General features: G+C 47.9%; 1 protein-coding gene across 1 annotated transcript; it reads left to right on the top strand.

Annotated features, from left to right (window-relative positions):
* Positions 1-9555: 9555 nt before the first annotated feature.
* NRIP3 (nuclear receptor interacting protein 3) lies at positions 9556-20944 on the top strand (the record flags this gene model as incomplete). Its single annotated transcript, XM_029085577.1, has 7 exons — positions 9556-9729; positions 16317-16496; positions 16692-16774; positions 19251-19390; positions 19788-19840; positions 19940-20037; positions 20785-20944. Coding segments are annotated over exons 1-7 (888 nt in total), but the record flags the coding sequence as incomplete, so codon positions are not given.
* Between the last annotated feature and the right edge of the window lie 3411 nt (positions 20945-24355).

The following is a 24355-nucleotide window of genomic DNA, read 5'->3' as shown; positions in this document are numbered from 1 at the left end:
ATGATTCTGGCACTCTGCCTGACCCCATCCCTCTCGTGACTCAGTTCTTCTGGATATCAATAATGGACTCTGAACATTTGTCTTTGGAAATAAAATTGAGTATATAGTTAGCTACTGATTTCCTCCATCGTTTCAGGGGAAGTTGCCCAGCTCAATCACGGCTTGACTCCTGTCAGTGGTTGGACAGATGATCTTGTGGTAAATTATACCCGAGGTAGGGCAGGAACACCTCAAAGCACAGGTAATCAATAGCACCGTGTGTCTCATCGTTCGTACCCACAGTGCACATGCTCCCGCTCTCCCGGGGCAGCTGGCTTCCTTTTCGGACACAGAGTGAGCTAAAGTATCTTTCAATTGACTAGACTTGAAGGTGGAGATATTTAACCAAACCACAACATGGCAAACACAACCTCTGTGTTAGGAGAGTTACATTGAAGTACTGTTGTCGATTCCGTGCATTAGCAAATATTAGCACTGAGTATCCAGTAACATGTCTCACTAAATCTTACCCGTTATGAGTTGCTGCAGTTTTGCATGTGCTGTGTGGGGGTGGATACAATGGTAGCTCACTTATACTTGCAGCACTTGAGAGTGTTGGAGTCTTGGCTTCATAAAATAAACATAAGAGCTCCACAGAGGTGAGAGATCCTGTGTTTGACTAACACTGTGGTGACCTCTTCTCTAATGTTGATATAAATCATATTTTTATCTTAAATGGATACTGTAAAATATCTTAAATCAAAATTTGAGCTTATCTTAAACTTCCAAAATAAAGATTATTTAGATACATTTTATGAACTCAGGATTTGTATGTTTAAGTTCTGAAATTTATATATATTTATATATATATATAATTTTTTTTAGCTTAAAGCGTTCAAATCCTGAATTCATTGAATATTGGTCTGTTGGGAAACCATAGCAATTCCAGATTTGATAACCTATACAAAACAACCTTCTTCCTCTCCTCTGAAGAAGAGGTGCAAAGCTGTCTTACATCTGAGCTCCATAAGAAGGTAGAGATATTTGTCAAATGAAATCCTTCTATGAATACTCCTTTAACTGGTAGAGGCAGAAGAGGTTCACAGTCAGTCTTTCAAAAAGTATAGTAAGAATGTTGTTCCTTGGTGAATACCACATTGGCAGGAGTTGAAGTAAGCACCTGTTCTCGGGGCTTTTGCAGAAGAGCTGAGAAATTCCAGTTCTGTTCAACTCACTTGCTTACTTCATCATGGGACATACTCTGTCATTTTTGTCACCATCACTGGGTAAACTGAGTGTGCCATACAGGAACCTTTCAAAAGCCAATACTGTTTCAGAGCTCACCTGTACTAGTCTTGCTCCAGAAACAAACTCTTCCCCCCGCCAACCCTTTGGTTTTAAATGATGTGGGTTTTGTGTTCTCCAGGAGGTAAATTTCACAGAGTTTGCCTGAGGAGTTCCCCCTCCCTCTCCCCAAGTACTGCTATTCAGGAATCATACCACTGCAAAGCATCTGGAATGAGAAATGCCTTTGCAGTGAAAGTTCTCTAGCTAGGAGGTGATAAAAAGCAGAGAGCTTTTGAAAGGTTTGCATAACTCCTTTCAGGACCAAGAGTTCCCCCCTCTGTGGCAGAGAGCTTTCAAATACCCGTGCCTCACTGTGCCTGGACACTTCAGTGACAGCTCTAAACTTGTCACCCAGAGATTTAAAAGATCCCTTCTGCTGTATAAGCTGCTGAACTTTTAATATCTCGTTCCTGTTTAGGCTTTCTTTGTTTACTCTCATTCCCAGTTCTCGTTTCAGCAATGACTTCAGTCCTGTCATTGTGCAGTGAGGGCAGAGCACTGTGTCTGTGGCCTCACTCACTTCCATAGCACATCTCTTGTCCTGGAGCCAGTGTGCATTTCACACTGGTGAAGACACGGGGTTATAGGGAAGATAACCGTGGACATAACCACCTTGGCTGACAAGGAAGCAAGGCACTTTTTGGATCCCAGTAGAAAACTAATATGAAGTGGTCTTTTCCTGGTCCATTGTGGACACCTGCCCACAGTGCCTGTTGTTTCTGAGAATAATATATTAGTTTGAGAAGAAAGCACAAGGGAGAAAATGACAACCTATTGTTCCATGTTTGCAGCAATCGATGGGTAAATATTTAAAACTTTGCTGCCAAGTTAGAATTGGGTTGGTAAACTACTTCCATGACTGTAGCTAGGCATGGATGTCATTCTGGGCATCACGTACCCCCGCTGTATATCCACTAATGTTAAGGTGTTGACTCAAGGGAAAATTTGGCCAGCGGCCTTATGATTAATTAGCCACACAGATCTAAATGCAAACACAGATCTCCTAAGTTTCCCAGGGAGATGTATACTTCAAGCACTGAAAAGGCTTCGCTTCAGTACCATTGCTCTCACAAATATCCCACATGATTTTGTGTGCACACTGATATTTTGTATACTAAGGAGTGACATTTTACCATGCTGGGAAGGAGGAGTTTTGCCCAGAGAGCCCTCTGCTTGTAATCCCCACTCAGCAAAGTATTTAAGCAGGTACTTAGGTGTGTGGGTGGATAGAAATGGATTGTTGTATTGGAATATTTAGACCAAGAATGGACTCCTTTGTGTCCACAAAACACTGAAAGATTGCTGGCTGCTAGCATAAGTGGGACTTTGTAATGGGTGCTGTGCAGAGCTTTTGTCCCTTAGACTGAAGAAAGTGAGAAATTGCTTATAGGGCAAGGAAAATATGTGGGGGGTGAAAACAGTGGCATATCTCTGTTGGAGCAAATTTGGTGCTGTTCTTGCTCTTGCAATGGCTGTTGATCAGTGTCTTAGCTACTCTGCCTTTTAGGTGGCATTAGTCCAATGGCTAAGGACAATGACTGCATCTCACAGCTCCCTTGATGTGGGAGTCCACAGCCCTTTTCTTAGGGAGGGCAGTGAACTATTTCAAGAAGTCAGCAGGAGTAGACTGAGCAAAATTACGCAGCAGCCTTGTGGGGAGGTTGCTCTTCAGCCCAGCACCTTAGGGACCATCTGAAGCTCTGGTTTTCGCAGTTTGTTGTCAAGCTCTACTTTATGCAGATGCTCTGAGCTGGGTCTGTGAAGAGACTCTGAATCTAGGTATTGCACAACATCTGTCATTGACTCTAGGAAGAGCCAGGGCATCCCAAACACATTGCTTGGCTGTGACTGTCACCTTTTTCATTGCAGAACCCAAATGTGAGCTTTCGTCTCCTGGGTCTCCCTGCTCTCTCCTACCCCTCAGAGCAGCATCTCATCCCCCCAGCCCTGAGCCTTTCGGGGGGCAACAACAGTCTCCCTGTAATTTCTTAGCAGTCCCTGCTGGGCTGACATAGAGCACGATGGGAAGAAGAGCAGCGCCCTCTTCCTCTTGCCTTCCAGAGCTCAGAAACCTTCAGCAGCAGCAGCAGCAGCGTTCCTGCCTGCCTTGGCTCTGCTGCTCCTCGGTCTCTGGGTGTCAGGCTTGTGGAGAGTTGGAAAAGGAGTGAGAAAATTGTGTTTGTGTAGTGGGAAATGACTCGCGTTGTTTTAGTCTTAACAAGGTCCCGCCTGTATCTTTAATGACCTGAATGTAAAATTTACGGCGTGGAATGCCCCAGCAGCAGAGGAAGCCTTCAGCACACAAGCTGCCTTTTGCAGGACAGGAGGGGAAGTGAAATCCCCTGAGGTTTGGGAAGTCTGAACGATGTAGTTATGGTTGGCACTTTGAATATAGGTGTAGCTTACTTCAACATAAATATTTGCAGTTCCACTCTAACATTCATGTGGGAGGGTGAGAACCAGCATATGTTTCTTAAAATTACTAATTTTGAAAATTTTATACTGGAATAATCTTATTATTGCACAAAATAAACAGATTAGTGTGGATACATACCAGGGAGGAATGTCACCTGCCCTCTGTGTACACCATTTCCTGCCCACCTGCCCAGGTGGAGTTCCTGAAGAAAGCCATGCAAGGGACATCTTGAGAGAGAGATGTGAAGTTGTCTTCATGCTTGAGAGGAAAGTTTCCTGGTGACTTCAGCTCCACGGAAAGACCCAGTGGCCATGTCTGCGCTTGTATGTGCAGCTGGTTTCACAGCAGCAATGCCTTCAGAGTTGTGCTTGGATCTTGTCTTGGAGAAAACCAGCTAGTGGGTGATGCTGGGGGCATGACCAGCCCCGTTTTCCTCACCTGTGAGCAGGAGGGTGCAGTTCGATGCACAGCAGCTGCTGTTACCTCCATGATGGGCTGTGGTTGTTCGTGCTGGTTCAGTTATGTGGAGGTCAGGGAAGACCAGGCCTTCTGCTCCCCACACCAGCCCCCGTGGGCATTGTCCTCTTATCCTGTCCCTAGTGCTTGGGAAGTCACCTGCCAGCTTCTCCCTTTTCCCTTGTCACCCTGTCCCAAAGGTGCTTGCACCTTTGCCAGCACATGGAACCCACAGCTTCTTCCCTGGCTCATGTGGGACCTGGAAGGGGCTCAACTCATTTTCCCAGTGCAGCACAGCTAACAGCACAGCGTTGCAAGCTCCAGAGGCAGGACCTGTTCTTGTGCTCCATCAGCCACAAATAGCTCCTATCCAGGAGTTGGCTGTGACTGAGGGATGCAGTAGAAGATGCTAGGAAATGTACTGTTTGTTCCCCTGACCTGTGATTTTGTTTTTTCAGAAGTGTGTTTCAGCCTCTTTAAAACAGGAAAAATAAAGGCAAGGGAGCTCCTGCGAGACTTGCCATTTTAATCTCTTGGTTTGACATGTGCAGTTTTTGTGTTCCTGAAACTATCGTCCACCTGTTTTCTCAGTATTTGAAGAAAACTAGATGGATGAATTCAGTTGAGTCTCCTGTGAGAAGCTGCACAATGTCTGATTCCTCTCCTAGCATGATCAGTGCCCCAGCTCTGTGCCTGCTGCCGCCAGCTCACGCACCGCACAGAACACGCACAGGGGAAAGGAGGATGGAACTGCACCCAGGGTAAACAGGAAGAGCTGCCCTGGGAATAGTTGTCTCCGTGAAGTGCTCATGCTTATGATGGGGCTCGTGTCCCAGCCCAGGAGGTCCTTGGTCAGCAATGGAAACACAGACGGTGGGTGTGGAGTTACTGTACAAAACGGGCCACATCTCTCAGGAATCTCAACCTGATTCTACCTTTGTTATAGGATTTCTCCAGCTCTATCCATAGTCTTTGTCTTGCTACAAATGATGATTAAGAAGCTCACTAAATCCTTCTGGATCTTTGTATCCAACCTTTTTAGAAAAAGACTATTTTCTACTCTCCAAATTATTCCAGTTATTTGCCTGAGTATGCTAGAGCTGACCCTTATATATCTTGCACTGATGGACAGACTAACTTGTTTTTCTACGTCAATTATTGAGGTTTCATTTTCTTGAGCTCTTCAGTCTTCCCTCTGGAAAGGGACTCTCTCTAAAATTTCTTTTTGTGCTGGGATAAATTATTCTTTCTGGGACTCTTGTCTGCTGCTGCTTCTGTTTCTGTTAAATTACACCACTCTATTCTTTCTTCTGAGTTTTCTGGGGCATCTCTGCATCTCTTCAGAATATGGCAACCACTAACAAATCACTTCTTTTCAGAGAAAGATGAGAAATCAAAGAAAAGAAAAAAATAAGAAGGGCCGACCCACTTCCTGCGTTGCCTGCTGCTGCTTTCCTTTTCATCGAGAGCAGGGATGAAATGGGGGTGTGAACGAAAATCTGCAGCTCTTCTTTCCTTATGCTGATTAAGCCGTAAGCCTGGCTGGGTACTAAGCCAGTATAAATCGGCTGTAAATGGGGGGATAAAATTGCTGGGGTTTAGCTCAGTCTGTTTATATCATGTGTAAAGCAAATTGTGTTTGCAGGCAGGACCTGTGTCGCTTCATCTTCAGTGTAGGGTGGCTGACAAGCTCTTGAGCACTGCGTGTCCTCTCCTCTCTCTCCGAGGAGGTTTGTGCTGCTGTTCGGTGCTGCCTTCCCCTGTCCCCAGCTGTGATAGCAAAGTACATGTTGGAAAGGCCGGGGAGAGCAGCACTTCCCTCTGTTTTCTCTTTGCAGTGGGTTTGGCAACTGAAAACAAAAGCACTCCTGTCCTCAGCTTTGCTGGGCCAATAGATGCCCTTGGCACAGGGCAGAGCCCACTTCAGACATGTGGCATCCCAGCTTTCTAGCAGAGCCAGCCTGTCCTGGAGGGCAGGGCCACCCCCAGGCTGGAGGGGTCCTCTCAATCGTGCCTTGTGATGCCTCTTTTTGATGTGGACCTTGATTTTATACAGCACAGAGAAACAAACACCTGTGCTGTATAACACAGGAAGGAGCAAGAGGGTGGTTTTGTCCCTGAGGGCTTTTAGAATCATAGAATCATAGAATGGTTTGGGTTGGAAGGGACCTTAAAGATCATCTAGTTCCAACCCCCCTGCCAGCAGCAGGGACACCTTCCACTAGACCAGGTTGCTCAAAGCCTCATCCAGCCTGGCCTTAAACACTTCCAGGGAGGAGCAGCCACAACTTCTTTGGGCAACCTTTTCCTGAGTGAGGGGCAGTGGTCACACGCAGACCTGTCTCCGGTGAGTGGGAATTTTTCTGAAATGTGCCCCTACTTGGACATACTGCACAAGGCAGGAGCAATACCCCTGGCTAATCTGTCGCAAGCAAATGACCAGCTGAGAAGTCAACCACTGGGTTCAAAGTGTCCAAACTGAGCCCCTATTTCAGTGTGGATCCTGAGTAATTTGAGCATATGATTTACTGCTCCTCCTACTTTCCTCTTTCCCAGGACTAATAATCAAGAGAGGAATTAGGGCCTTTATGTTATGACTTTTGAGCATTGGATAGATTTTCTTCTGATCTGTTGGCACAAGATGCATTTATAACCAACAGCAGAAATGAAATTGTAGGGTTCAGACAAAACGCTTGTTTGCAGAATTAAAACGCAGGTTGCAGCCTTGGAGCTGTAGCGTGAGGGGGCTTTTCATGGTCCACCTGCTCTTGCAGCTTTACTCTTCCTGCCATAAGGCAGAGCTCACTGGGTGCTGCTCCTCAATGGAGCTTTATTATTAAATTAAAAACTGTCTCCTGGTTTCAGTGGCAGTCCTTCTGCTTTCTTCTGTGCCTCCTCACCTTTGGGAGAGTATGGATGTGGTTATATGTCTTTATTTAATCAGCTGGATACGTGCCGAATAGCTCTCAAGGTGAAAAATAAGGTGCTTTTATCCTCCTGGGCATGTTTGCCTGCAGTGGAACAATAGTCCTGTCATGTAATGAGCTGAGCTGGTGGGGGGAGAAAAAATTATATCCCCCTTCAGACTGTCAGCCCTGTTATCCTTCTGCACACTGACACATTCACTGAGCTTGAACTGGCTCACACGTAATGGCCTTTATGTGAGACTGTGAGGAATGGGCTTGGGTTTTATTGTATTCTGCACTCTCATCTGATTTTTTTCCCCTCTCTGTCAGGTCAGATGAGGAGGGACTGCAGAGCTCAGGTGTGTAAGCTTACCCACAGAGTGTTGCCACTTTGGCATCGCGGCGTCAGCCGGTATCAGCTGTGCTGGGAAGCAGGACCACTCCCCAGGTGAGGGGCCAGCGCTGCTGGCTCTGCTGTCAGCGACCTCCTGTGAAGGGGCTGCTGTCAGCCTGTGACACTCTTGTGTCAACTCAGCTTTACGTTTAACACGTGCCAAGATCAAGAAGTGGATGGTTGTTCTGCAGCTCACGGCTGCTGGGGGCCACATCCTGCAGGGGAGGCAGGAAGGAGGAACTGTAGTGCTGTGCATTACAGAGACTCTGTCTGCTTGGCATTTTCATTGCTTCCCCCCCCAAGAGATCTCAGCTGCTGCCAGGGGAATGAATGTCTTTCCATGGCTGCTTTCAGGGGAGCCTGTCTTTTTTCTCTCTTTCCTCCACATTACTTTGGATCTTTTCCTGAAGTATTTTTCCCAGCCCTCCCCTGTCCCTTTTCTGTCAGAGACAGGAGTGTTTCTCTGAAACTGACCAAAGGCTGATGGTGTCTTGGTGAGTGGAAAGTGTGAATCTGGGCAGTGCTGGTGGGAGAGAACAAGATGGGGTCAGCACCCCAGCTGCTCCCGAAGGCTAGCAGTGCCCTGGACGTCAGGTCTGGCAAAGATCCTGGGCTAAGCTCTGCTTCTCTTGTGCTTTATCTGACACATCCAAGGTCTCAGTTAGTTTAACAAGAACCATGCCCATGTGGGGTGTTTCCAGATCTGTACTCTCTCTCTCTGAGACAGAGCTGTGTTTTCTCCTGCACCTATTCCTTGCAACAAATTACTCGGAAAGCAGAAGGTTCAGGTGAGTGCCTGCTGCCCCAGCTGTGCTGCTGAAAGTGTGTGGGCCCTTTTGGGGGAAAAAAAATGGAAATAAAAAGTGTTTCTTTCTGGTGAGAGATGATATATCACTTAACAGCTCACTGTTGTAGTGCAAGAAGCTCACACGTGCTGTCTGTCCTGTTAAGAAAATCCCATTCCCTAACTATTATATTAATCAGTCTTTATAGTAGGAAAGCATATTAAGTTTGTTAATGTGTATTAGTTCATGTTATACGTTGTAATGTAATGAGGTAGTGGAATTTTACTGGAGACTTTGGCATTGTTCATGCTGAAATAAAACAAGATAAAGGACATCCCGGCCCCAGAAATAAGGACTTTGCTTCTTGGAAGCCTAGAGCTGCCCATGAAGGATAAAGGACACCCCTGGATAACACCAGCATCCTCACCCTCTAACAGGTCTTTGAAACCCTCCCAGCATGGTCTGGCATTGGAGATTAGTAACTATAGCAAGACTGACTGCAGCGATGTCTGGATCAACAGACGAACAGCAAGAATGCTGCAAAACTAGAGTGACATTGCAAAGTTTTACTCTGACTAGTAACTGGTAGCGCGGATGCCAGTGATTAGTTAAATTGTGCTGTACCTGGATGTTTGATGGGTATAGGAACCCTGTGCAAAACCACTTTTGGGCTGCCCTAATTTGGCTGGGACAATTTTGTGACAGTCCCTACCCTTCCTGGGCACTTGAGCAGACAGTGACGATGCAGACCCGCACCTGCAATACGTCGGTGAGGCCACGGCACCCAGAGTCTGCACCCAGAGCCTGCCCTAACCCCGCCAGCCCCAGGCATAACGTAGCAAAGCTAAGTGTGGCCAGTTGCACAGGCTGCCCCGACACTTCAGCCTCCCTGTCCAGGCCAGAGCCAGCTGTGCCTGCAGAGGTTGGCTGGGCGGTGTGCTGGCTCCAGCTGCTCTTTTCTGCCCGTGAGGCTGCTGCGGGGCTTTGCGAGCTGTCAGATGCCTGTGGCTAATCTTGCTTTCAGGAGAGGCAGCGAGGAGGAACGGCCCCGATTTATCCCCTCAGACTGAGCCTGAGCTCACCCACCGTTATTTGTGCAACGTATTGCAATGTGCCCAACCCCTCCTTGGCTCGGCGGCACTGGCTGGAGTCCCTGCCGGTCTCCAAACGTCACCAGGCTCCGGTTATAAAGCGCAGGCGAGAGAGCATCTCCCCAGCTCCATCTCTCCGAGAGGCACGTCTCCAAGAAGCGAGCCAGACACAAGCAGAAAGATGTTTTATTCAGGTATCCTGACAGAACCGAGTAGAAAAGAAGTGGAGATAAGGGAAGCGGCGTCTCTCCGCCAGCAGAGGAGGATGAAGCAGACGGTTCAGTTTATTCACAAGGATTCTGCAGATCTCCTCCCTCTGGATGGGCTGAAGAAGCTGGGGACTTCAAAAGATACTGTAAGGCTTTTTTGTGTTCACTGGAAGGAGATTTAAGAAGCTGGTAGGGTAGTGTGTATTTTTTTTCCTTCGTGCCTTTTTTCTGCTAGGAGGAGAAGTTGGTTGCTTGTGGAAATTGATTTTAAAAAGGAGGCTTTTGTATGTAAAAGGAAAGGAGTAGGAATATGATGCTAGTTATCACCTGGGTTGCTTTTTGCTCATAGGTGCTTTCAGATGCCTGGCACTGAGATCTAAAAGCTGTTAATTTTTTTTTTTTTCTATGTTTACATGAAAATGGGATTTTCTGGTCTCAGTACACAAAATTCTCTCTGAACCAGAGTAAATCAAAATGGCTTCATATAACACATGCATATATACACGTACGTTTGTGTGCATATATACACACAACATATAATCATAAAAGATTCAGTAAAGTGCAGTCACTAATACTTCAAAATATAAAACTGGTGAGATTACACTTTGATAAAGGCTTATTCATATATGTTTTTTTTAAAAAAATGGAGATACATAATTCTAGATTTTAAATAATTAAATATGCAATGATCTGTGTGATCCTGTAGCTCACATATGATGTTCTTCGTCATGTCCGGGGGCTGGAGAGCATTTCCAAATACCAATGTGCACAAATGTTTGCGCTCTCTCTAATGGAAAATTATACTTAAATGTAATATAAAAAGTTCTGATGTAAGGAGCAAAATCTAGAAAATATATCCTACCAAGGAAAGCTCCGTTACTTTTTTTTTTTCCTAATTGTTGCAAAATTCTTGCACCTTGTAACACAAAATATTTGCTTTTTTCAATGCTTGATACAGGTTCATTGAAAAAAGTGAATCTCTTTCTTTGGTGGGTAGTTTTGTTCTGTCACAGCGTTCCTGCTCAGCTGGATTAGGCTTGGCTCTGCCTGGCTGAGATAAGTGGAATGAGTTGGCTGTTCTCTGCAGTACGCATAGAGGTGATTTTTTTTTTGACATCCCAAATGTTTTGGATTGTAGGGAGTGAAGCTTCTACCTTGGGAAAGGCTTGGAAGGGACTTTCCTGTCACCATTGAACAGCAACTTTCCATTGGGGAGCTACAAAGTGCCTTTGAGAGGGTGATGGTGGTGTTACTACTATTACTTGTGGAGTCTAAATAACATGTCATGGCTCAGTGACCCAGTGTGCAGGATTTGAGACATGATGACAGGGGTTTCTGCTCCGCCCAGATAAGAGAGGTAACAGGTAGCAGGAGCCAGGGGCAATGAGCACTGAAGCCCTTGTCCCCGCAGCAGCAAGGACCAGGTTTGGCCCCTGTGCCGGGGCAGAGCATGTGGCCATGGCCCTGGTCACAGAAACTTCACCAGGGGTTTCCTCCCTGCTCCTGTGCCAGCGGAGCCATGGCTGGAGCATCGCTCCTGCTGCACCCACAGCCCCTGCGAGGAGGGTCTGCATGGGGGGCTCTCTCCAAGGATATGCCAAAGGCCTGGGGGGCTCCAACAGCTCCTGATTCCCTCCAAGGACAAAAAAAGAGGTGTGGCGTAGCAGAGACGTGCCACCCACCCTGGCTACCCTGGTTGTGGTGGGTCTCCAGCTGGAGGCAGGGTGAGATTGGAGCTGGGACGGGACAGTGGACACATGTGTCCAGGGCTTGCCTTGGCCACAGCCTCCTGCCCCATGGGAGGCATGGGGAGTCCCCAGAGTGACAGCAGTGGCATGTGCTGAGGCCCACTCCCGCAGCCCCAGAGAAGCTGCTGTGGATTTCAGAGTTGTTGCAGTGGGTTGTGTTGCAGCAAAGCAGCGCGGCCAGTACTGCCACGCTCACCCCGCAGGCGGCGGGATGGCAGGGAGCATCACTTCCACAGGACCCACCGTGTCTCCCTGGTGCTGTGGCTGCCTGGACATCACAAGACTTGTCCCCAGGAGGAGCAGGAGATCATGCATGTCTGAGAATGGAGAAGTACCACAAGCCTCTGAAATGTGAGACCCCACCTTGGCATGGCCCCAAACTGAGAGATCCAGAGCGGTTGAGCTGTGCGGTGGTCAGGAGGCCCAGGGCACCAGGGGTCTTTGCCCAGGGTGTCTGCACGCCTTTCTAGTGAATAGCTGCACACCTCCTCACAAGGCAGCACATTTTTGTGTCTAAAGCTGTGTGACAGCTGTGGTGACGTGGGTGGAAGGGCTTTTGATGTGACTGGTGTTATTAATGCAGTGTTTCCTGTGAGGGTGTTCAGCAGCCTTGGCAGGAGAAGAGAGGAGGTAAGAGCTCCCCAGAGATGGGGACAGGTGGAGAGGACAGACCCTGTCTGTCAGGGTGACAAATGGCAGTGACCATGCCAATTTTGGGGAGAAATCTCCTTCCTTTTGGACACAGTGCCGGGGGTGCTGTGCACAATGAGGTGGCAGCGTGTCACCAGGGCAGGTAACTATAGCACAGGATACAGTGGATTTGGGAAACACAAGGCTGGATTTTCAAGAGCAGAAATGGTTTTGTTTTGGTGCCTCTCCATTAGCTTCCTCTTTGAAGCCCAGAAAATTGACATGGGATGGTCATTAGCTGGGATTTGGGCTTCCTGACCCCATAACCATGACACCTTGCCTTCCCTGGGCAGGGCGTGCTGGCTGTTGGCAGTTCCTCCTCGTGTTCTGACACCTCGTCCCCAGAGCCACTGGGCTCATTTGGAGAGGCTTTGCCTGAAACAGTCCTGCATCGTTTGACAAGCTGGGAAACAAAGTTATAAACAGTAACAAACAACAAAAAAAAGGCATTTCCCCCTCCCGAAATGCCCTCAGAGCCTCCCCTGGGTGCCCAGGTCCTCTGTGCAGCTCTTGGTGGCCCATGGCCCGTCCCCTGCTCCCATAGCTGGTGCAATATTGCAGTTAATTGCAGTGCATTCAGTTTTTCCTGCTTTCCCACTGTGCACTCCTCAGAGTGTCTTGGTTAAAACACAGAAAACTCTGATGTTATGTGCACTGTCGTGGTCAGAGCCTGGCTGCTGCCTGGGCGCAGGGGCACCTCTTGTCCCACCGCAGCCCCTGCTAGAGGGGCTGACAGCATGTGAGCACAGGCTGCTGGTAGAAGAGGTGAATTTGGATGAAGGATGGCAAGAAAAGAGAGAAATCGGTTATTTCTCTGGACAAGCTCCACTGGTGTGTTAAAACTTCTTTTTCTACTGTCTAGGTACAGAAGAGGGAGAAAACCTCTGGAGATGGGTTTGGGGAGGAGCTGACATCTTCCCTGATTCCATCTCCACCTGAGTGAAACTGTCGTTGACAGATCTTTTTATCCACAGATCTAGAAGCCAAAATAGTGGGAAACCTGACAGAGAGATGGATACTGCAAGCTGCAGTGATGTGCTTGCTTATAAATTAGAGAAGAACAAAACTGGACAGAATTATTTGTGGTTTTGACCTATTCCTTACAGGAATAGTTTCAGCAGCAGCTGGTATCGCCACTCTCTTTCAGGTTTCTACTGTGACATTTTAGAGGGTTATAGGTTTCTGGAAAGTCTCAGGGATGGAAAGGCAGATAAGAAAAAAATCCTGGTTTGTATTTATATTGTGCTGAACGATACTAACTCTTTTTTTTTTTTGCACTTACACAATGATAAGCAACATTTTATTTTTTTATAAAACTTCCAACAGTTTTGTGCAATGCACAGAAAGACAATACCAGATAATCTGGGTTACTTCAAATATTGGTCCTGGCTGTGGGGCTGACCTGTGCTGAAGGAAGAGCACAGCTGCTTTCCCCATTGCTGTCACAGGGAGATTTTCCTGCTCTCCCTCCCTCCCAGAACTTGGTCTGATTGCAGTTTTCCAGTAAAATGTGCATTTGCAAATGTCCCCTGGCACATTATCTGTTTACCAAGTACGTATCCATCACTTGAGTCATCTCCGTGACTAACATCCCTCACACTGTTGCACACGAGAGTCAAGGGAAGTACAAGTTAAAGCAAATTAATTAATAGCCTGAGACAGGATGGTGCTGCAGGGAACCTTTTCAGCCCACTCTTGCTAGATTATTTCTGTATTGGAGCACTACATAAGCAACATTCGTCCCCCCAAAGGCAGGATTTGCTGTGGCTTTCAGAAGAGCAAGTGTCAACAAAAGACAGTCCCATTTGTGGTGGTAATTTGGGTTCACTGAGTGCTGGATTTTTTTCCTTTCAGTGATGGATCTCATATAGGATCCATAAAACCAGGGCCTGAGAAAACCCACCTATGTAACTGGTTAACAATCCATAGGAGAACTTGTAGTAAAAAGAATTTAGGTTTGAATCAATGGTAGATAACAGATAAAATACCAAAGAGTGTGCTGGTGACTTGTTCTTCTCCAGCCTGTTCTTTCAAAGGTGTTTGGCAATGTGATTGAGGCCAGGCAGATCAGAAGAGCACTCAGACTGTCCTGAATGATGCCATTCAGAAATTCCTCTTGGTCCTTGCTGAGCTGGGCTGGGTGTGAGGAGATGACCATTGTGTGATAGGCTGTCTTCTGGCTAGGTGGGAACTTCACCCATCTACTTCTCCAGTCCCCTATCTCCTCCTGTGTTTTGTTTGATGATGTAAAGAATTAGTGGTCCAGATGTGTGCCTGAGCTGCAGGCAAACATTAAAGGGTAAGAAGGACGTACCGCCCACTGTCAGCAGCCCTGACCTGCATTTTTGCTCAGAGAAGGGTCTGTGGAGGTGATCGCAGTGCTGACTGTGCACCCACGGCTTCTGCCTCATGTAAGGGAGCCCTTGCTTCCAAACTGATTTGCTCATCCCTCAGCACAGGGTCCGTTACTAGTGGAGTCAGTCTGTCTGCCTTTAATCTAGTTAAGTAATACTGGTTTCTGCTGCTCAGTCTCACTGGGAAGGTGGATGGTGGTGGTCACCAGAGCAGTGCTGGAGCTTTGTCACTTTTTGTGTGTGAAGGAGACAGTGCAATATCGGATCTGATTTCTCCCCGTCGCTGGGAGTGCGGCTACGTTATGGCCTTTGCACAGAACATGCTCTCTAGCATAGCACCTGCAAGCAAAAATGGCCACGAAATTTTATTTCAAAGCATGGTTTGTATGCAGAAGGAAGAACAGTGAAAAGTGGGGAAAAAGATTGTGTCCCAGTGACCACTAGTGTGGGCTGCATCTACCTGATCTCATCAGTCAGGTCCAGTTTAACTGCCCGTGTTGTGCCTGCAGCGGGATCTGGAGCAGTACCACAGTTGCAATTATTTTAGGATGATGCCAAGTTGCATTAGCCTTTTGTTGTGCTGTTATTTAACACGCTGCACAGATTATTTTAAAGATGAGGTGCTGCACCTGAGGATGCGTGCTGGCCAACTCGGGGAACCATAGCCCATTGTTTTCAAAATTATCCTGATCCCATTGAAATTCCCTCAGGATGAGGAGGTTTGCTGGTTTAGATGTCTCTGCAAACACACAGGCATATTTAATATGAAAGCAAAATTCAGGAATAAGCCCGTAAGAAGGTCTCACTGTGGACAAATTAAAATCAGAAGGAAAGGGCAGTAATGAGGAGAGATAAACTGGGCAGAGAAATGAGCAGATAATCAAGCAGAGTCATTTTACCTCTAGCAGAGTATGTGCATCCATCCGTGATGAACATTAAACATAAAAAGGCTTTTGGGAAAGCAGTTGAAAGAGATTTTGAGAGGCAACATGCTTTTCACAGAGCAAATGGAAATGACAGAAAAAGAAGCTGCCATACAAAGCATTGGGGGTTCCCAGGAGAATACCTACCTACATACACCTGCCTCGGAGAATCTTACCTCTTCCCCTCCTCTCCTTTCCGTCCCACGGCATGGCACCCAGGATTTGTCCCATTTACTCACCCTTAACAGCTAAATACAGACGTGGAGGGAAGAGATGCAGGGCAATTTTAAACCAAATTCCGATCTCAAGGCCAGACCAGGTCTGACAATAGACACCCTCTGCAGCTCTCTTGCAGTTGTGCCTTGTTCACTCACACCCATAAGAGCCAAGGCACAGACACCCAAATCAGCTTCTTAAATTGTGGGTTGATTCACACAGAGAGCATCACCACAGAGGCTGGACCCAGGTATTTCCTATGCCAACAATGCCAGTGTTCAGTGAAAGCATCTGTGTTCATTCAGTAAGTCCATATACCTTTTTCATACTTAGGTGGTGTGGGTAATTAGAAAGGTAATTTGTTACCTCTTAACTTTTCACATCACTGCAGAATTCCCAATACTCCTATCCACAGATGAAGGCAACTACAGCTGAAACAACAGCTTGGAAAAGCCTGACTTGTTTTGAGTCCTATATGAAATCAAATCTTGAACTTGAGTTTGGAAAAAGAAAAGGCATCCCTCCAAATTCTGGTTAATATTTTGAAGGAATTATTCCCTTGCCAATGCAAAGCTTTTCTTTTTAGTCTTAGCCAGGTAAGCCAGAGCTGGCAGGAGGGCAAATAGATGCAGGCTAGGAAGAGCACATGTAGCCTGGGAATCAGGGAGAGTGAGACTTTAGGGCATCCCTCCTGCGAGAGCAGCGCTGGCCTGTGAGCACCACAAGCAGGCTGGCAATGCAGGTCACTTTGTGGCTTTCCTCTGAATTCACCCTGCTCTTCTGTGTGTGTTTTTTCTTAAAGCAACCACATAATATCCTGCAGAAGCGCCTGATGGAGACGAATTTATCAAAATTACGAAGCAGCCGAGGCAGCTGGACTCCAAAGAGTGATATGTCAGCACAGACCAACAAACTGAATCAAACCAAACTGGGCAGCTCAGGGAAAAGAGAGGATGAGGAGCTCATAGTGGTGAGCTGCCAGGTAATAGTCGCTCCCCAGACTTCTGGGTTTCTTTCCCCCCCAATTTTATTTCACAGTTTTATATGTGTGGTGGAGCAGGGATGGGCTGGTGTGAGATGTTGGCATTTCAGCAGGGACTGGTGCGTGCAGAGCGAAGACCCTGGACACCCTGTGCTCATCCCACACATTGTCTCCTATCTCTGCTTGCTCTTGCAGTGTGCGGGGAAGGAGCTGAAGGCTGTGGTGGACACTGGCTCGCAGCACAACTTCATGTCGTCTGCCTGCCTGGACAGGCTAGGGTAAATATCCAGCTGGATTTCTGTTTTGTGGGAACTCGTGGCAGCTGGCAGCACAGGCAATGCTCCCAGGGCTGGGGCTTCACTCACACCAGCAATGGCCACTCTGGAAGGCAGGGCTTCAGGCTGTGCCTGGCAAGCCCCTGAGCCTCCTGTTACAACCAAATCCTGGCTTGTTCTTAAATGTCCTTGCAGGGAGCTGAAATAAAGCCACTTGTACCAACCTATTCACCTCTGAGTCAATCCCTTCAGAGGGTTGGATGCGCTTGTACCTTTTCAGTGCCTGCTTCTTTGTCACTCAGTGCCTCATGAAATAGCTGAAACCCTCTGCCCTTCTGCATCCCAGGGCAGGTGTGGGGCTGGTCAGCCCAGCCCTGCGGGTCCCCACTGCGAGGCAGGGACCTGGGTGCTGGGCATGCTCCTGCCAGTGGCTGCAGCACTGCTGGCCCCAGCACGGGGTGTAGAGCAGCTGTGTGGTTGTGTACATGTGTATGCTTGAAATTTGGTGCCTCATGCTACTCCTAGTAACAAATTTCTCCTGGTTGAAGGGAAAGGAAATGTCTTTATGTAGTGTTAGAGAGCTGACTGCCAACCATTTACAGGAAAACTCTTGCTGATCCAAGGAGCAGGATCAGGCATCAGCTCACAGAGCGTCAAGGAGATTTTGGCCCTTTATTCCCACAGAATCATTGCTTTCCATCACCAACTTGCAGTGATTACACAAAAACCAATTGCGGTTGCTCTCTGGGCACTACTGCATAGCCCTGAATGAATGGTGTCTGTTTTCTGTCCAGACAGTAATTACTTCTTTGCACAACAGTGTTTAGTGGCTGGAAGGTGGCTGTGCTTACTACAAACTCATCACAAACTGTGGAGCTGCTCAGCTTACAGATGATACCTGCATTTGGAGGGGTCTCATCTTGCACGATGCTGTATTGGCTGCTCAACATGTCTGAGTTGCAGTGATGCTCTGTGACAGTTCGTCTGCTGTCTGCGTTACGTGTGTCCTGTGCAGTTTTTGCAGCACCAGTCTGCTTCAGCATTCCCACTCTTCAAACAACACTTAAGATATAGGTTAGAGCCAGTTTCTGCTCTCAGGTTGTGGGGATTCTCTTCTGATTTGAGCAAGACCACTTTTGTAGCCGTCAGCCAGACAGCTGCAGTTAAAAACCCCTTGTCCCTCCCCAGTGTTACACTTCAGCAATGAGCAAACTCTGGCTTCTGCGAGGTGGGACCCCGTGGTCCCCACGGTCCCCGGGGTGTGCAGGCAGCACGTCGCGTGGGCAGGCAGACAGCATGGTCAGAGTGACATGACATCCCGCCTGCACTGCCAGCCGAGGTGTGCAGGGCTGCCTTGCAGACAGCTTCCTGCGGCTCCTTTGCTGTTTGTGTTTGCGAGGACAGAAGCTAAAGCCAGATTAACAAAGCGGGTTAAAACCAGAGCTTTGATGCCTTGCTCGCTCTGCCGTCGCTGTGGTAGGTCCCATGTGACAACAGGCACCGCTCCAGGACATTTTACTTCAAAGCAGTTCAGTGCATGTGGCAACAATAAAACATGAGTTTTGTTTCAATCCAGCCCTGGAAAGCAGCAGGGAAGAAGCGTGCTTCTTGGTGTGTTCCCACTGCTTTTTAAGGCCAGTCCCTAAGGGAAGCAGCAGAGGGGATCCAGCTCCTTCTCTCTGCTACCTCTCCTGGTCCTTGTACCTGCCTTAAATGGCATGGGCAATCCCACCTATGTCCCAGAGCCTCCACCTCTGAGGGGGCTATTCCCACCCAGGACAGACACAGACACACAGGCTGTGCTGCAGTGCAGCTCAACAGAAAGGTGCCTCAACTAGCCAAGAAGCAATACAGCCTTTATCTGAGTGAGAGATCACCGCCTTGAACTGCCTTTCTGTTAGATTCTCATTCAGTTTAAAAGAGAAACTGAAGCTAAATAATTAATCAGTGTTGTCAGACTAGTTCATGGCACGTAGAGAGAAGAAATGACTGTACCTGAGATATCCCTGACACCCCTTTTTCCTTTTCTCGTGCTGAATGTGATCACTCTGTCCCCATTTCCTCTGAACAAACCCAGCAGCAGCACCTGCTAACAAGCGTGGCTCTACTGGTGGGAGATGGAGTAGAGTGTCCTTTCCTTACACCCACACTGAATTAGAAACAATTTTAGATGAGCAGCTTCCCCACGTCTTGAGGAAATGTAGGAAAAAAGATTTCTCAGTTAAAAAGCAAAATCCAGTGAAGAGCTCGGCTCGGGGCTGTGTCCTGGGTCGTGCTATGGTCTGACGTGGGTGTGGGCTGCCGGCTGTGTGCAGAGCATCACAGAAAACCTGCCAAGGAAGCAGCTTTCCAATAACAGCCTGGTAACACGGGCAAGCAAAGAGCACTTCAGGTGTAAGTACCCTCCAAACGCCGTTTGCTCCTTGCGGGAGCAGCCCAACCGTGTCTGTTTCATGTCAGAAGTGTTTTCAACATGCAGGTTAAAGGAGCATCTCAAAGCACTCCCTGGTGAAGACGAGATGGTTTCGTTGCCAAACAAGGTGAGGGCGATCGGCCAGCTCGAGTGCCTGACCCTCACGGTGGGAGCCGTCCCTGTGGAGTGCGCTGCCCTCGTCGTGGGTGAGTGTGGTGTGGGTATGTGTGCTCCTGGGGAGAAAATGAAGCTTCAGAAGGACATTAACATTAAAATGGCAATACTGCTTTTCTGCAGCAAAACTCCCTGTTTGGGCCTTCAGATGGAGGGAGGGAGAGAGGGAGGGAGGGAGGGAGGACGTGTTCAGAGGGCTGTGCTGGCAGAACCAGGCTCGTGCTCTGCCGTGCTGATGGAGAGGTCACCATGTCTCCCTGCCCTTGCATCCCCCTGCTCTTGTTTGGTCACATTCCCCGCCAGAGGAACTTACCCCTTTATGAACAGGGTTTTATTTAGCAGAGCAGCTGTAAAGGAAGGATGAAGTCACTGACAAAAAGCAAGGAAGAACGTTTTGAATGTATAAATCTGAATGTTCCTATTTTTCAGAAGACAATGAGAAACCCTTCTCCTTTGGGCTGCAGACACTGAAATCTCTAAAGGTAGGGGTTTTCCAGCAGGGCTTTTACCCATGCTGGGGGAACTGGGACCACTGTGAACTGCAGTTTTCCCTCTTACCTGAAGGCATTTATTCTCTACAGTGTGTCATAAACATGGAGAAGCACCAGCTCATTCTGGGGAAGACGGACAGGGAAGAGATCCCGTTTGTGGGCAGTGTCAGTGCTGCAGCAGAAGAGCAGTAAGTTGGCTGGGGAGGGGGGGCTGCCTGTAAGCGCTGAGCCTGATGGCAGAGCCCCCCAGCACTGCCATGCAGGAGCCCCCAGACCCTTGCTGCAGGGGAGCGAGAGCTCACCAACACTGGCAGGAACTGTTTTCATCAGTTCATTGAGTTTTGAAACAGAGTCCCTGGCTTTTTCAGCAACCCTTTACAGCTTTTGCTGCTTTTTTCCTCAGTAAGTGTTGTTCAGCAAAAGGTGTGTCTGAAAAGACATGCACAGGGAAATGCCTTAGGAAATGTACTTTTTGGAGGTCACTAGGAAGACTCCTTGAGTGCTGCTTTGAGCGTGTTCCCAAACAAACCTTTTTCTGGAAAATATTTACGAAGCAAGGCAAGTAAACCCACATGAATGTTTTGCAAAGTGCAGGAGAGAGAGATCCTGCCTGGAGATAACCGTGTTGCTGCTTCTCCCCGCATTGCCCCAGCTGCCCTCCTGCAAGCTGCTCCTGATGTCCTGGACTTTTTCAGCTTTATCTCCCTGTAGAAAGAGAGATCTGTGCTGTCTGCTCTGGTACCTCATAAATGCATGTAGCTTGTGTTGGCTGGCTCTGCAGGTAGGGCAGTCTCCCTCCCTCCGGGCGCCGCACGGCCTCTTCCATGCTGAGCTCTGTGAAGAAGAGCTGTGTCACTGGCTCCTGCCTCTGACTTATGAAACCAGCAGGCACCAGGTGAGGGGATCTGCACTCATGTGCCTCTCTGGCTTTGCAGGAAGCACTGTGGTTGCTCAGCGATGAGTGCTGTGGACACAACCAACTGTAAGCAGTCTCCCTCCCTCCGGGCGCCGCACGGCCTCTTCCATGCTGAGCTCTGTGAAGAAGAGCTGTGTCACTGGCTCCTGCCTCTGACTTATGAAACCAGCAGGCACCAGGTGAGGGGATCTGCACTCATGTGCCTCTCTGGCTTTGCAGGAAGCACTGTGGTTGCTCAGCGATGAGTGCTGTGGACACAACCAACTGTAAAACATTTATTCACTGCATAAGAAAGCATCTTTGGCAAATGATGTAGGGCAGCACCTTCTTTAGCTGCCTGTCATGACCAGCCACAGTCATTTTGGACGTCCTGCAGCCCCCATGCAGCTCGAGCCTGCTGTGCTGAACACAGCCGAGCTCAAGGAGCCTGGGCAGGAGTGGGTGGGAAGGAGCAGACCTTCCTCAGCTGGTTGTATTTATGCTCCTTGGGGAATACACGAGGGATGTACACACTCAGGATGAGAGTGCAGGTGCAGCCGCTGCGTGCCCAGGACAGCCACTGGCCACACGTGCCACCAGCGCACGAGCCCAGGAGCGCCTGGGACAACACTGCAGGGACACCGAGCTGCAGCGCAGAACCACAGGGTGTTTTCCCTCTCTCCTTTGAAACACGGATGTGAGACACACAGTGTAGTTCTGTCACCACTGCAGTGATGACTTATTTCTTGGTACTGCATTCAAGGCCAAATTTTGATGCCTTTTTTTTTCTTTCATGAGAAATGCCTGTTTTATTGAATGTCTTTTCCTTCCTGTTTCAGCAGTTTGGAGGCATAAAGAAAAATTGAAACATCATCCCCACACAAGAGCTTGACATCAAAGAAATCCTGTGCAGCTGTTCCAGATGAAACAGTGGCATGCTGCTTTGAAAACATTTGTACTAGGCTACAGCTTGAGTAGAGCTAAATGAAATCCTGTTCAGTAGCCAGTAATTTAGAGATATTGTCATGTTTATCTATGGGTTTTGAAAGACAAACGTGTGTTTATTTTCTGGACTTTTCTATATAGTCCTCTTTATTATAAACAGTTGGGAAAAATTTATGAATTTCTTCTGATGATAAAAATACTTTTTATAGTGGCCTCGTATGAGTAATTGTATTTAGCTGTGATTAGAGGCTATCAAAATGAAGTTTTTATTAATGATTTTTCCAGGGGCTAAGCATTTATATTCACTTAACTGATACTGCTACACTCAAATGGCCATTACCGGGAAGTTACTCAGAGTAAAATGACAATGCTAATACCACCTAGGAATTATAGCTTATCCTGTTAGCATAGTAGTGTTGCCATGTAATTAGGGATGCAACTGCTGGCTTGATGAGAAAGAGCAATTATGGAATTATTAATGGGTTATGGGCTTCTCTGCAGTGGTGTGGGAGAAGCACAGAAGGGTTTGTGAGGGCTGTTGGGGTGATCTCCCTCAGCCCCCAGCTCACCATGGGGTTGGAGCCAGCACAGAGGTGGCCCATCATGGTGCTGCCTCACTGGGGCTCGAAACCCCCAAGGAGGGATCCTCTAGGCAGGTCTCAGCTGCCTCCCGAGTGGAAGTAGACAGGAAAGTGAGTCATTGAATTGAGCCAAAAAACAATGAACAAGCACAAAAATATGTGGTGCAGAAAGCAGCAGATACAGACCCTCACTGGTATTTTGGGACCCAAACGGCCCCAACACATCCTTAGTTCTCCCCTGCAGCCAGGACTGGTGACCCTGCCCACCCAGCACCCAGCCTGAAGCACCAGCAGCACCCGAGGTACTCAACTCCAGTTGGACTTTAGCGTTGCTGCCAGAAATGCCATATTTTTAATATCTATTTACACATTTCCTGGGATCTTAACTACAATGCTAACCTCAGTCACCCTCAGGGCAGGGGAGAGTTTTCACCAGGACAAACATTTTATTTGGTGTTACTGTCCTGAAGCAGCAGGGTTGCTACTTCACGTGCTGCTCACTTGCAGGCCAGAACAAACGTAGGGTATGGCTTGGGGCAGCCTGGCCTTGTACAAAAGCAGCTTTCTAGATTTTTAAAAGGTAATGGGAATTAATTACTGTCATCTGCTGAAGAGGCACCTTTAAAATTCAGAAGAATTCCCTTGTGATGTCGTGCATCTGCTGATGGGCAGTCCCGCCGCAGCCGGACCCGCAAGGGCCAGCTGTGTGCGGCAGGAGCGGAGTGCAGCTCCAGCAGCTCCTGCTTAGCACAAGCCCTTTGGCCCCAGGCAGGACAGGCTGCAGATGGCTCGGCTGGGCTGTGGGGTCTCCTATGGGATCCACACGACCACTCATGCTCTGAAGCCTCCCCACAGGCACTAATGTGCCGCTCGCCCAGGCATCCCGCGGTGCGTACGTCAGCCACAAGCACCGACATCGGCGCTGGCATTTCCACTGGGGAAATGTCTCCACAGTCCTGGGCAAGGACCTGTAACTTGTCACCTCGTGGCCATCGGCTCAGGTCCAGAGCCTGTCCCTTGAGCCAGCCTCCTGCCAGCTGCAGCCCATCTGTGCCCAGTAACGCCATCTCATGCCTGCCATGGTATCTAACCTGGAGATTTATCTCCTGCAGTGGGTTTGAACCTCTTTTGAATATTAAGTATGACTAGAAAATCTGAACTATCTGTATTTTGAGCTATTTTCTATTTTGGTGATAAGTTTCAGTGCTTTCTCTACATACAGTATTTTATATAACACAGCTATAAATATATATATATATATTTACAGGGTTGGGCTACCCAGGGCAGTCCCATCGATGTGTTGTAGAAATATTTCACTAAATATGAAATATATTTGATTATTTTATATGGCATGAGTTTGGTATTTTGGTACTTCTTTATTTCTTTCTGTGTTTATTACTGTGATAAATGTCAAATTAGATCTAAATAAAGTTACATTATTATTGCTGTTTATTTGCGTGTACCCTGGATATGCTGGTTATTTGTTTTCAGTGTGCTTCTCTGTTGAGAACAGGAGTTCATTTTGCTCTTCATGCTCCTGGAGCTCCACAGTGCTTTTGTGCTTCTCTTGGGAATTGCTATTGGATGGTACAGCGAGCGGCAGTGGAGACGCCCTAACTGGGCAGGCATTTGTGGTAAAACGTGAGCATTTGTAATCCCAGCCTTTTGTTGCCATGCATCTCCCACCCAAAGGAGGTGTGAGATCCTGCTTGTGCTGCTCGGAATTTCTCCCTTTGGAAAGGTGAGTTTGTTTCTGCCGTGTCTGGCTAGCTCGCTGGGGCAATGCCAGCCAGCAGAGGGGAACGTGAAGGTGACTTTGTAAACTTTATGAAGGTAGGATAAGAAAGTGGTCAGAGCAAAAGACAGGTAAGGTGTGTGTGCAAGAGCTATGTGACCACAAACAGAAGAGCAGAAGCCTGACATCAAGGTCTTCCCTAAAGCTTTGAATGTGGATTGAGGGGCTTGCTGTCTCCGCCTGGGTAGGCTTTAGGCTGCTTCAGCAGTAGCTGATCTCTCTCTTAGCAATGAGAAATTATCCTTTCACCCACTCAAAGTCCCACAGGAAAAACCTTTGGTGGAGCAGCA

The sequence above is a fragment of the Antrostomus carolinensis genome, unplaced genomic scaffold (assembly GCF_000700745.2).
Source record: "Antrostomus carolinensis isolate BGI_N321 unplaced genomic scaffold, ASM70074v2 scaffold30926, whole genome shotgun sequence".
NCBI lineage: Eukaryota > Metazoa > Chordata > Aves > Caprimulgiformes > Caprimulgidae > Antrostomus > Antrostomus carolinensis.
Note: the sequence above shows the minus strand (reverse complement) of the source record. Positions and strands in the feature narration are given on the sequence as shown.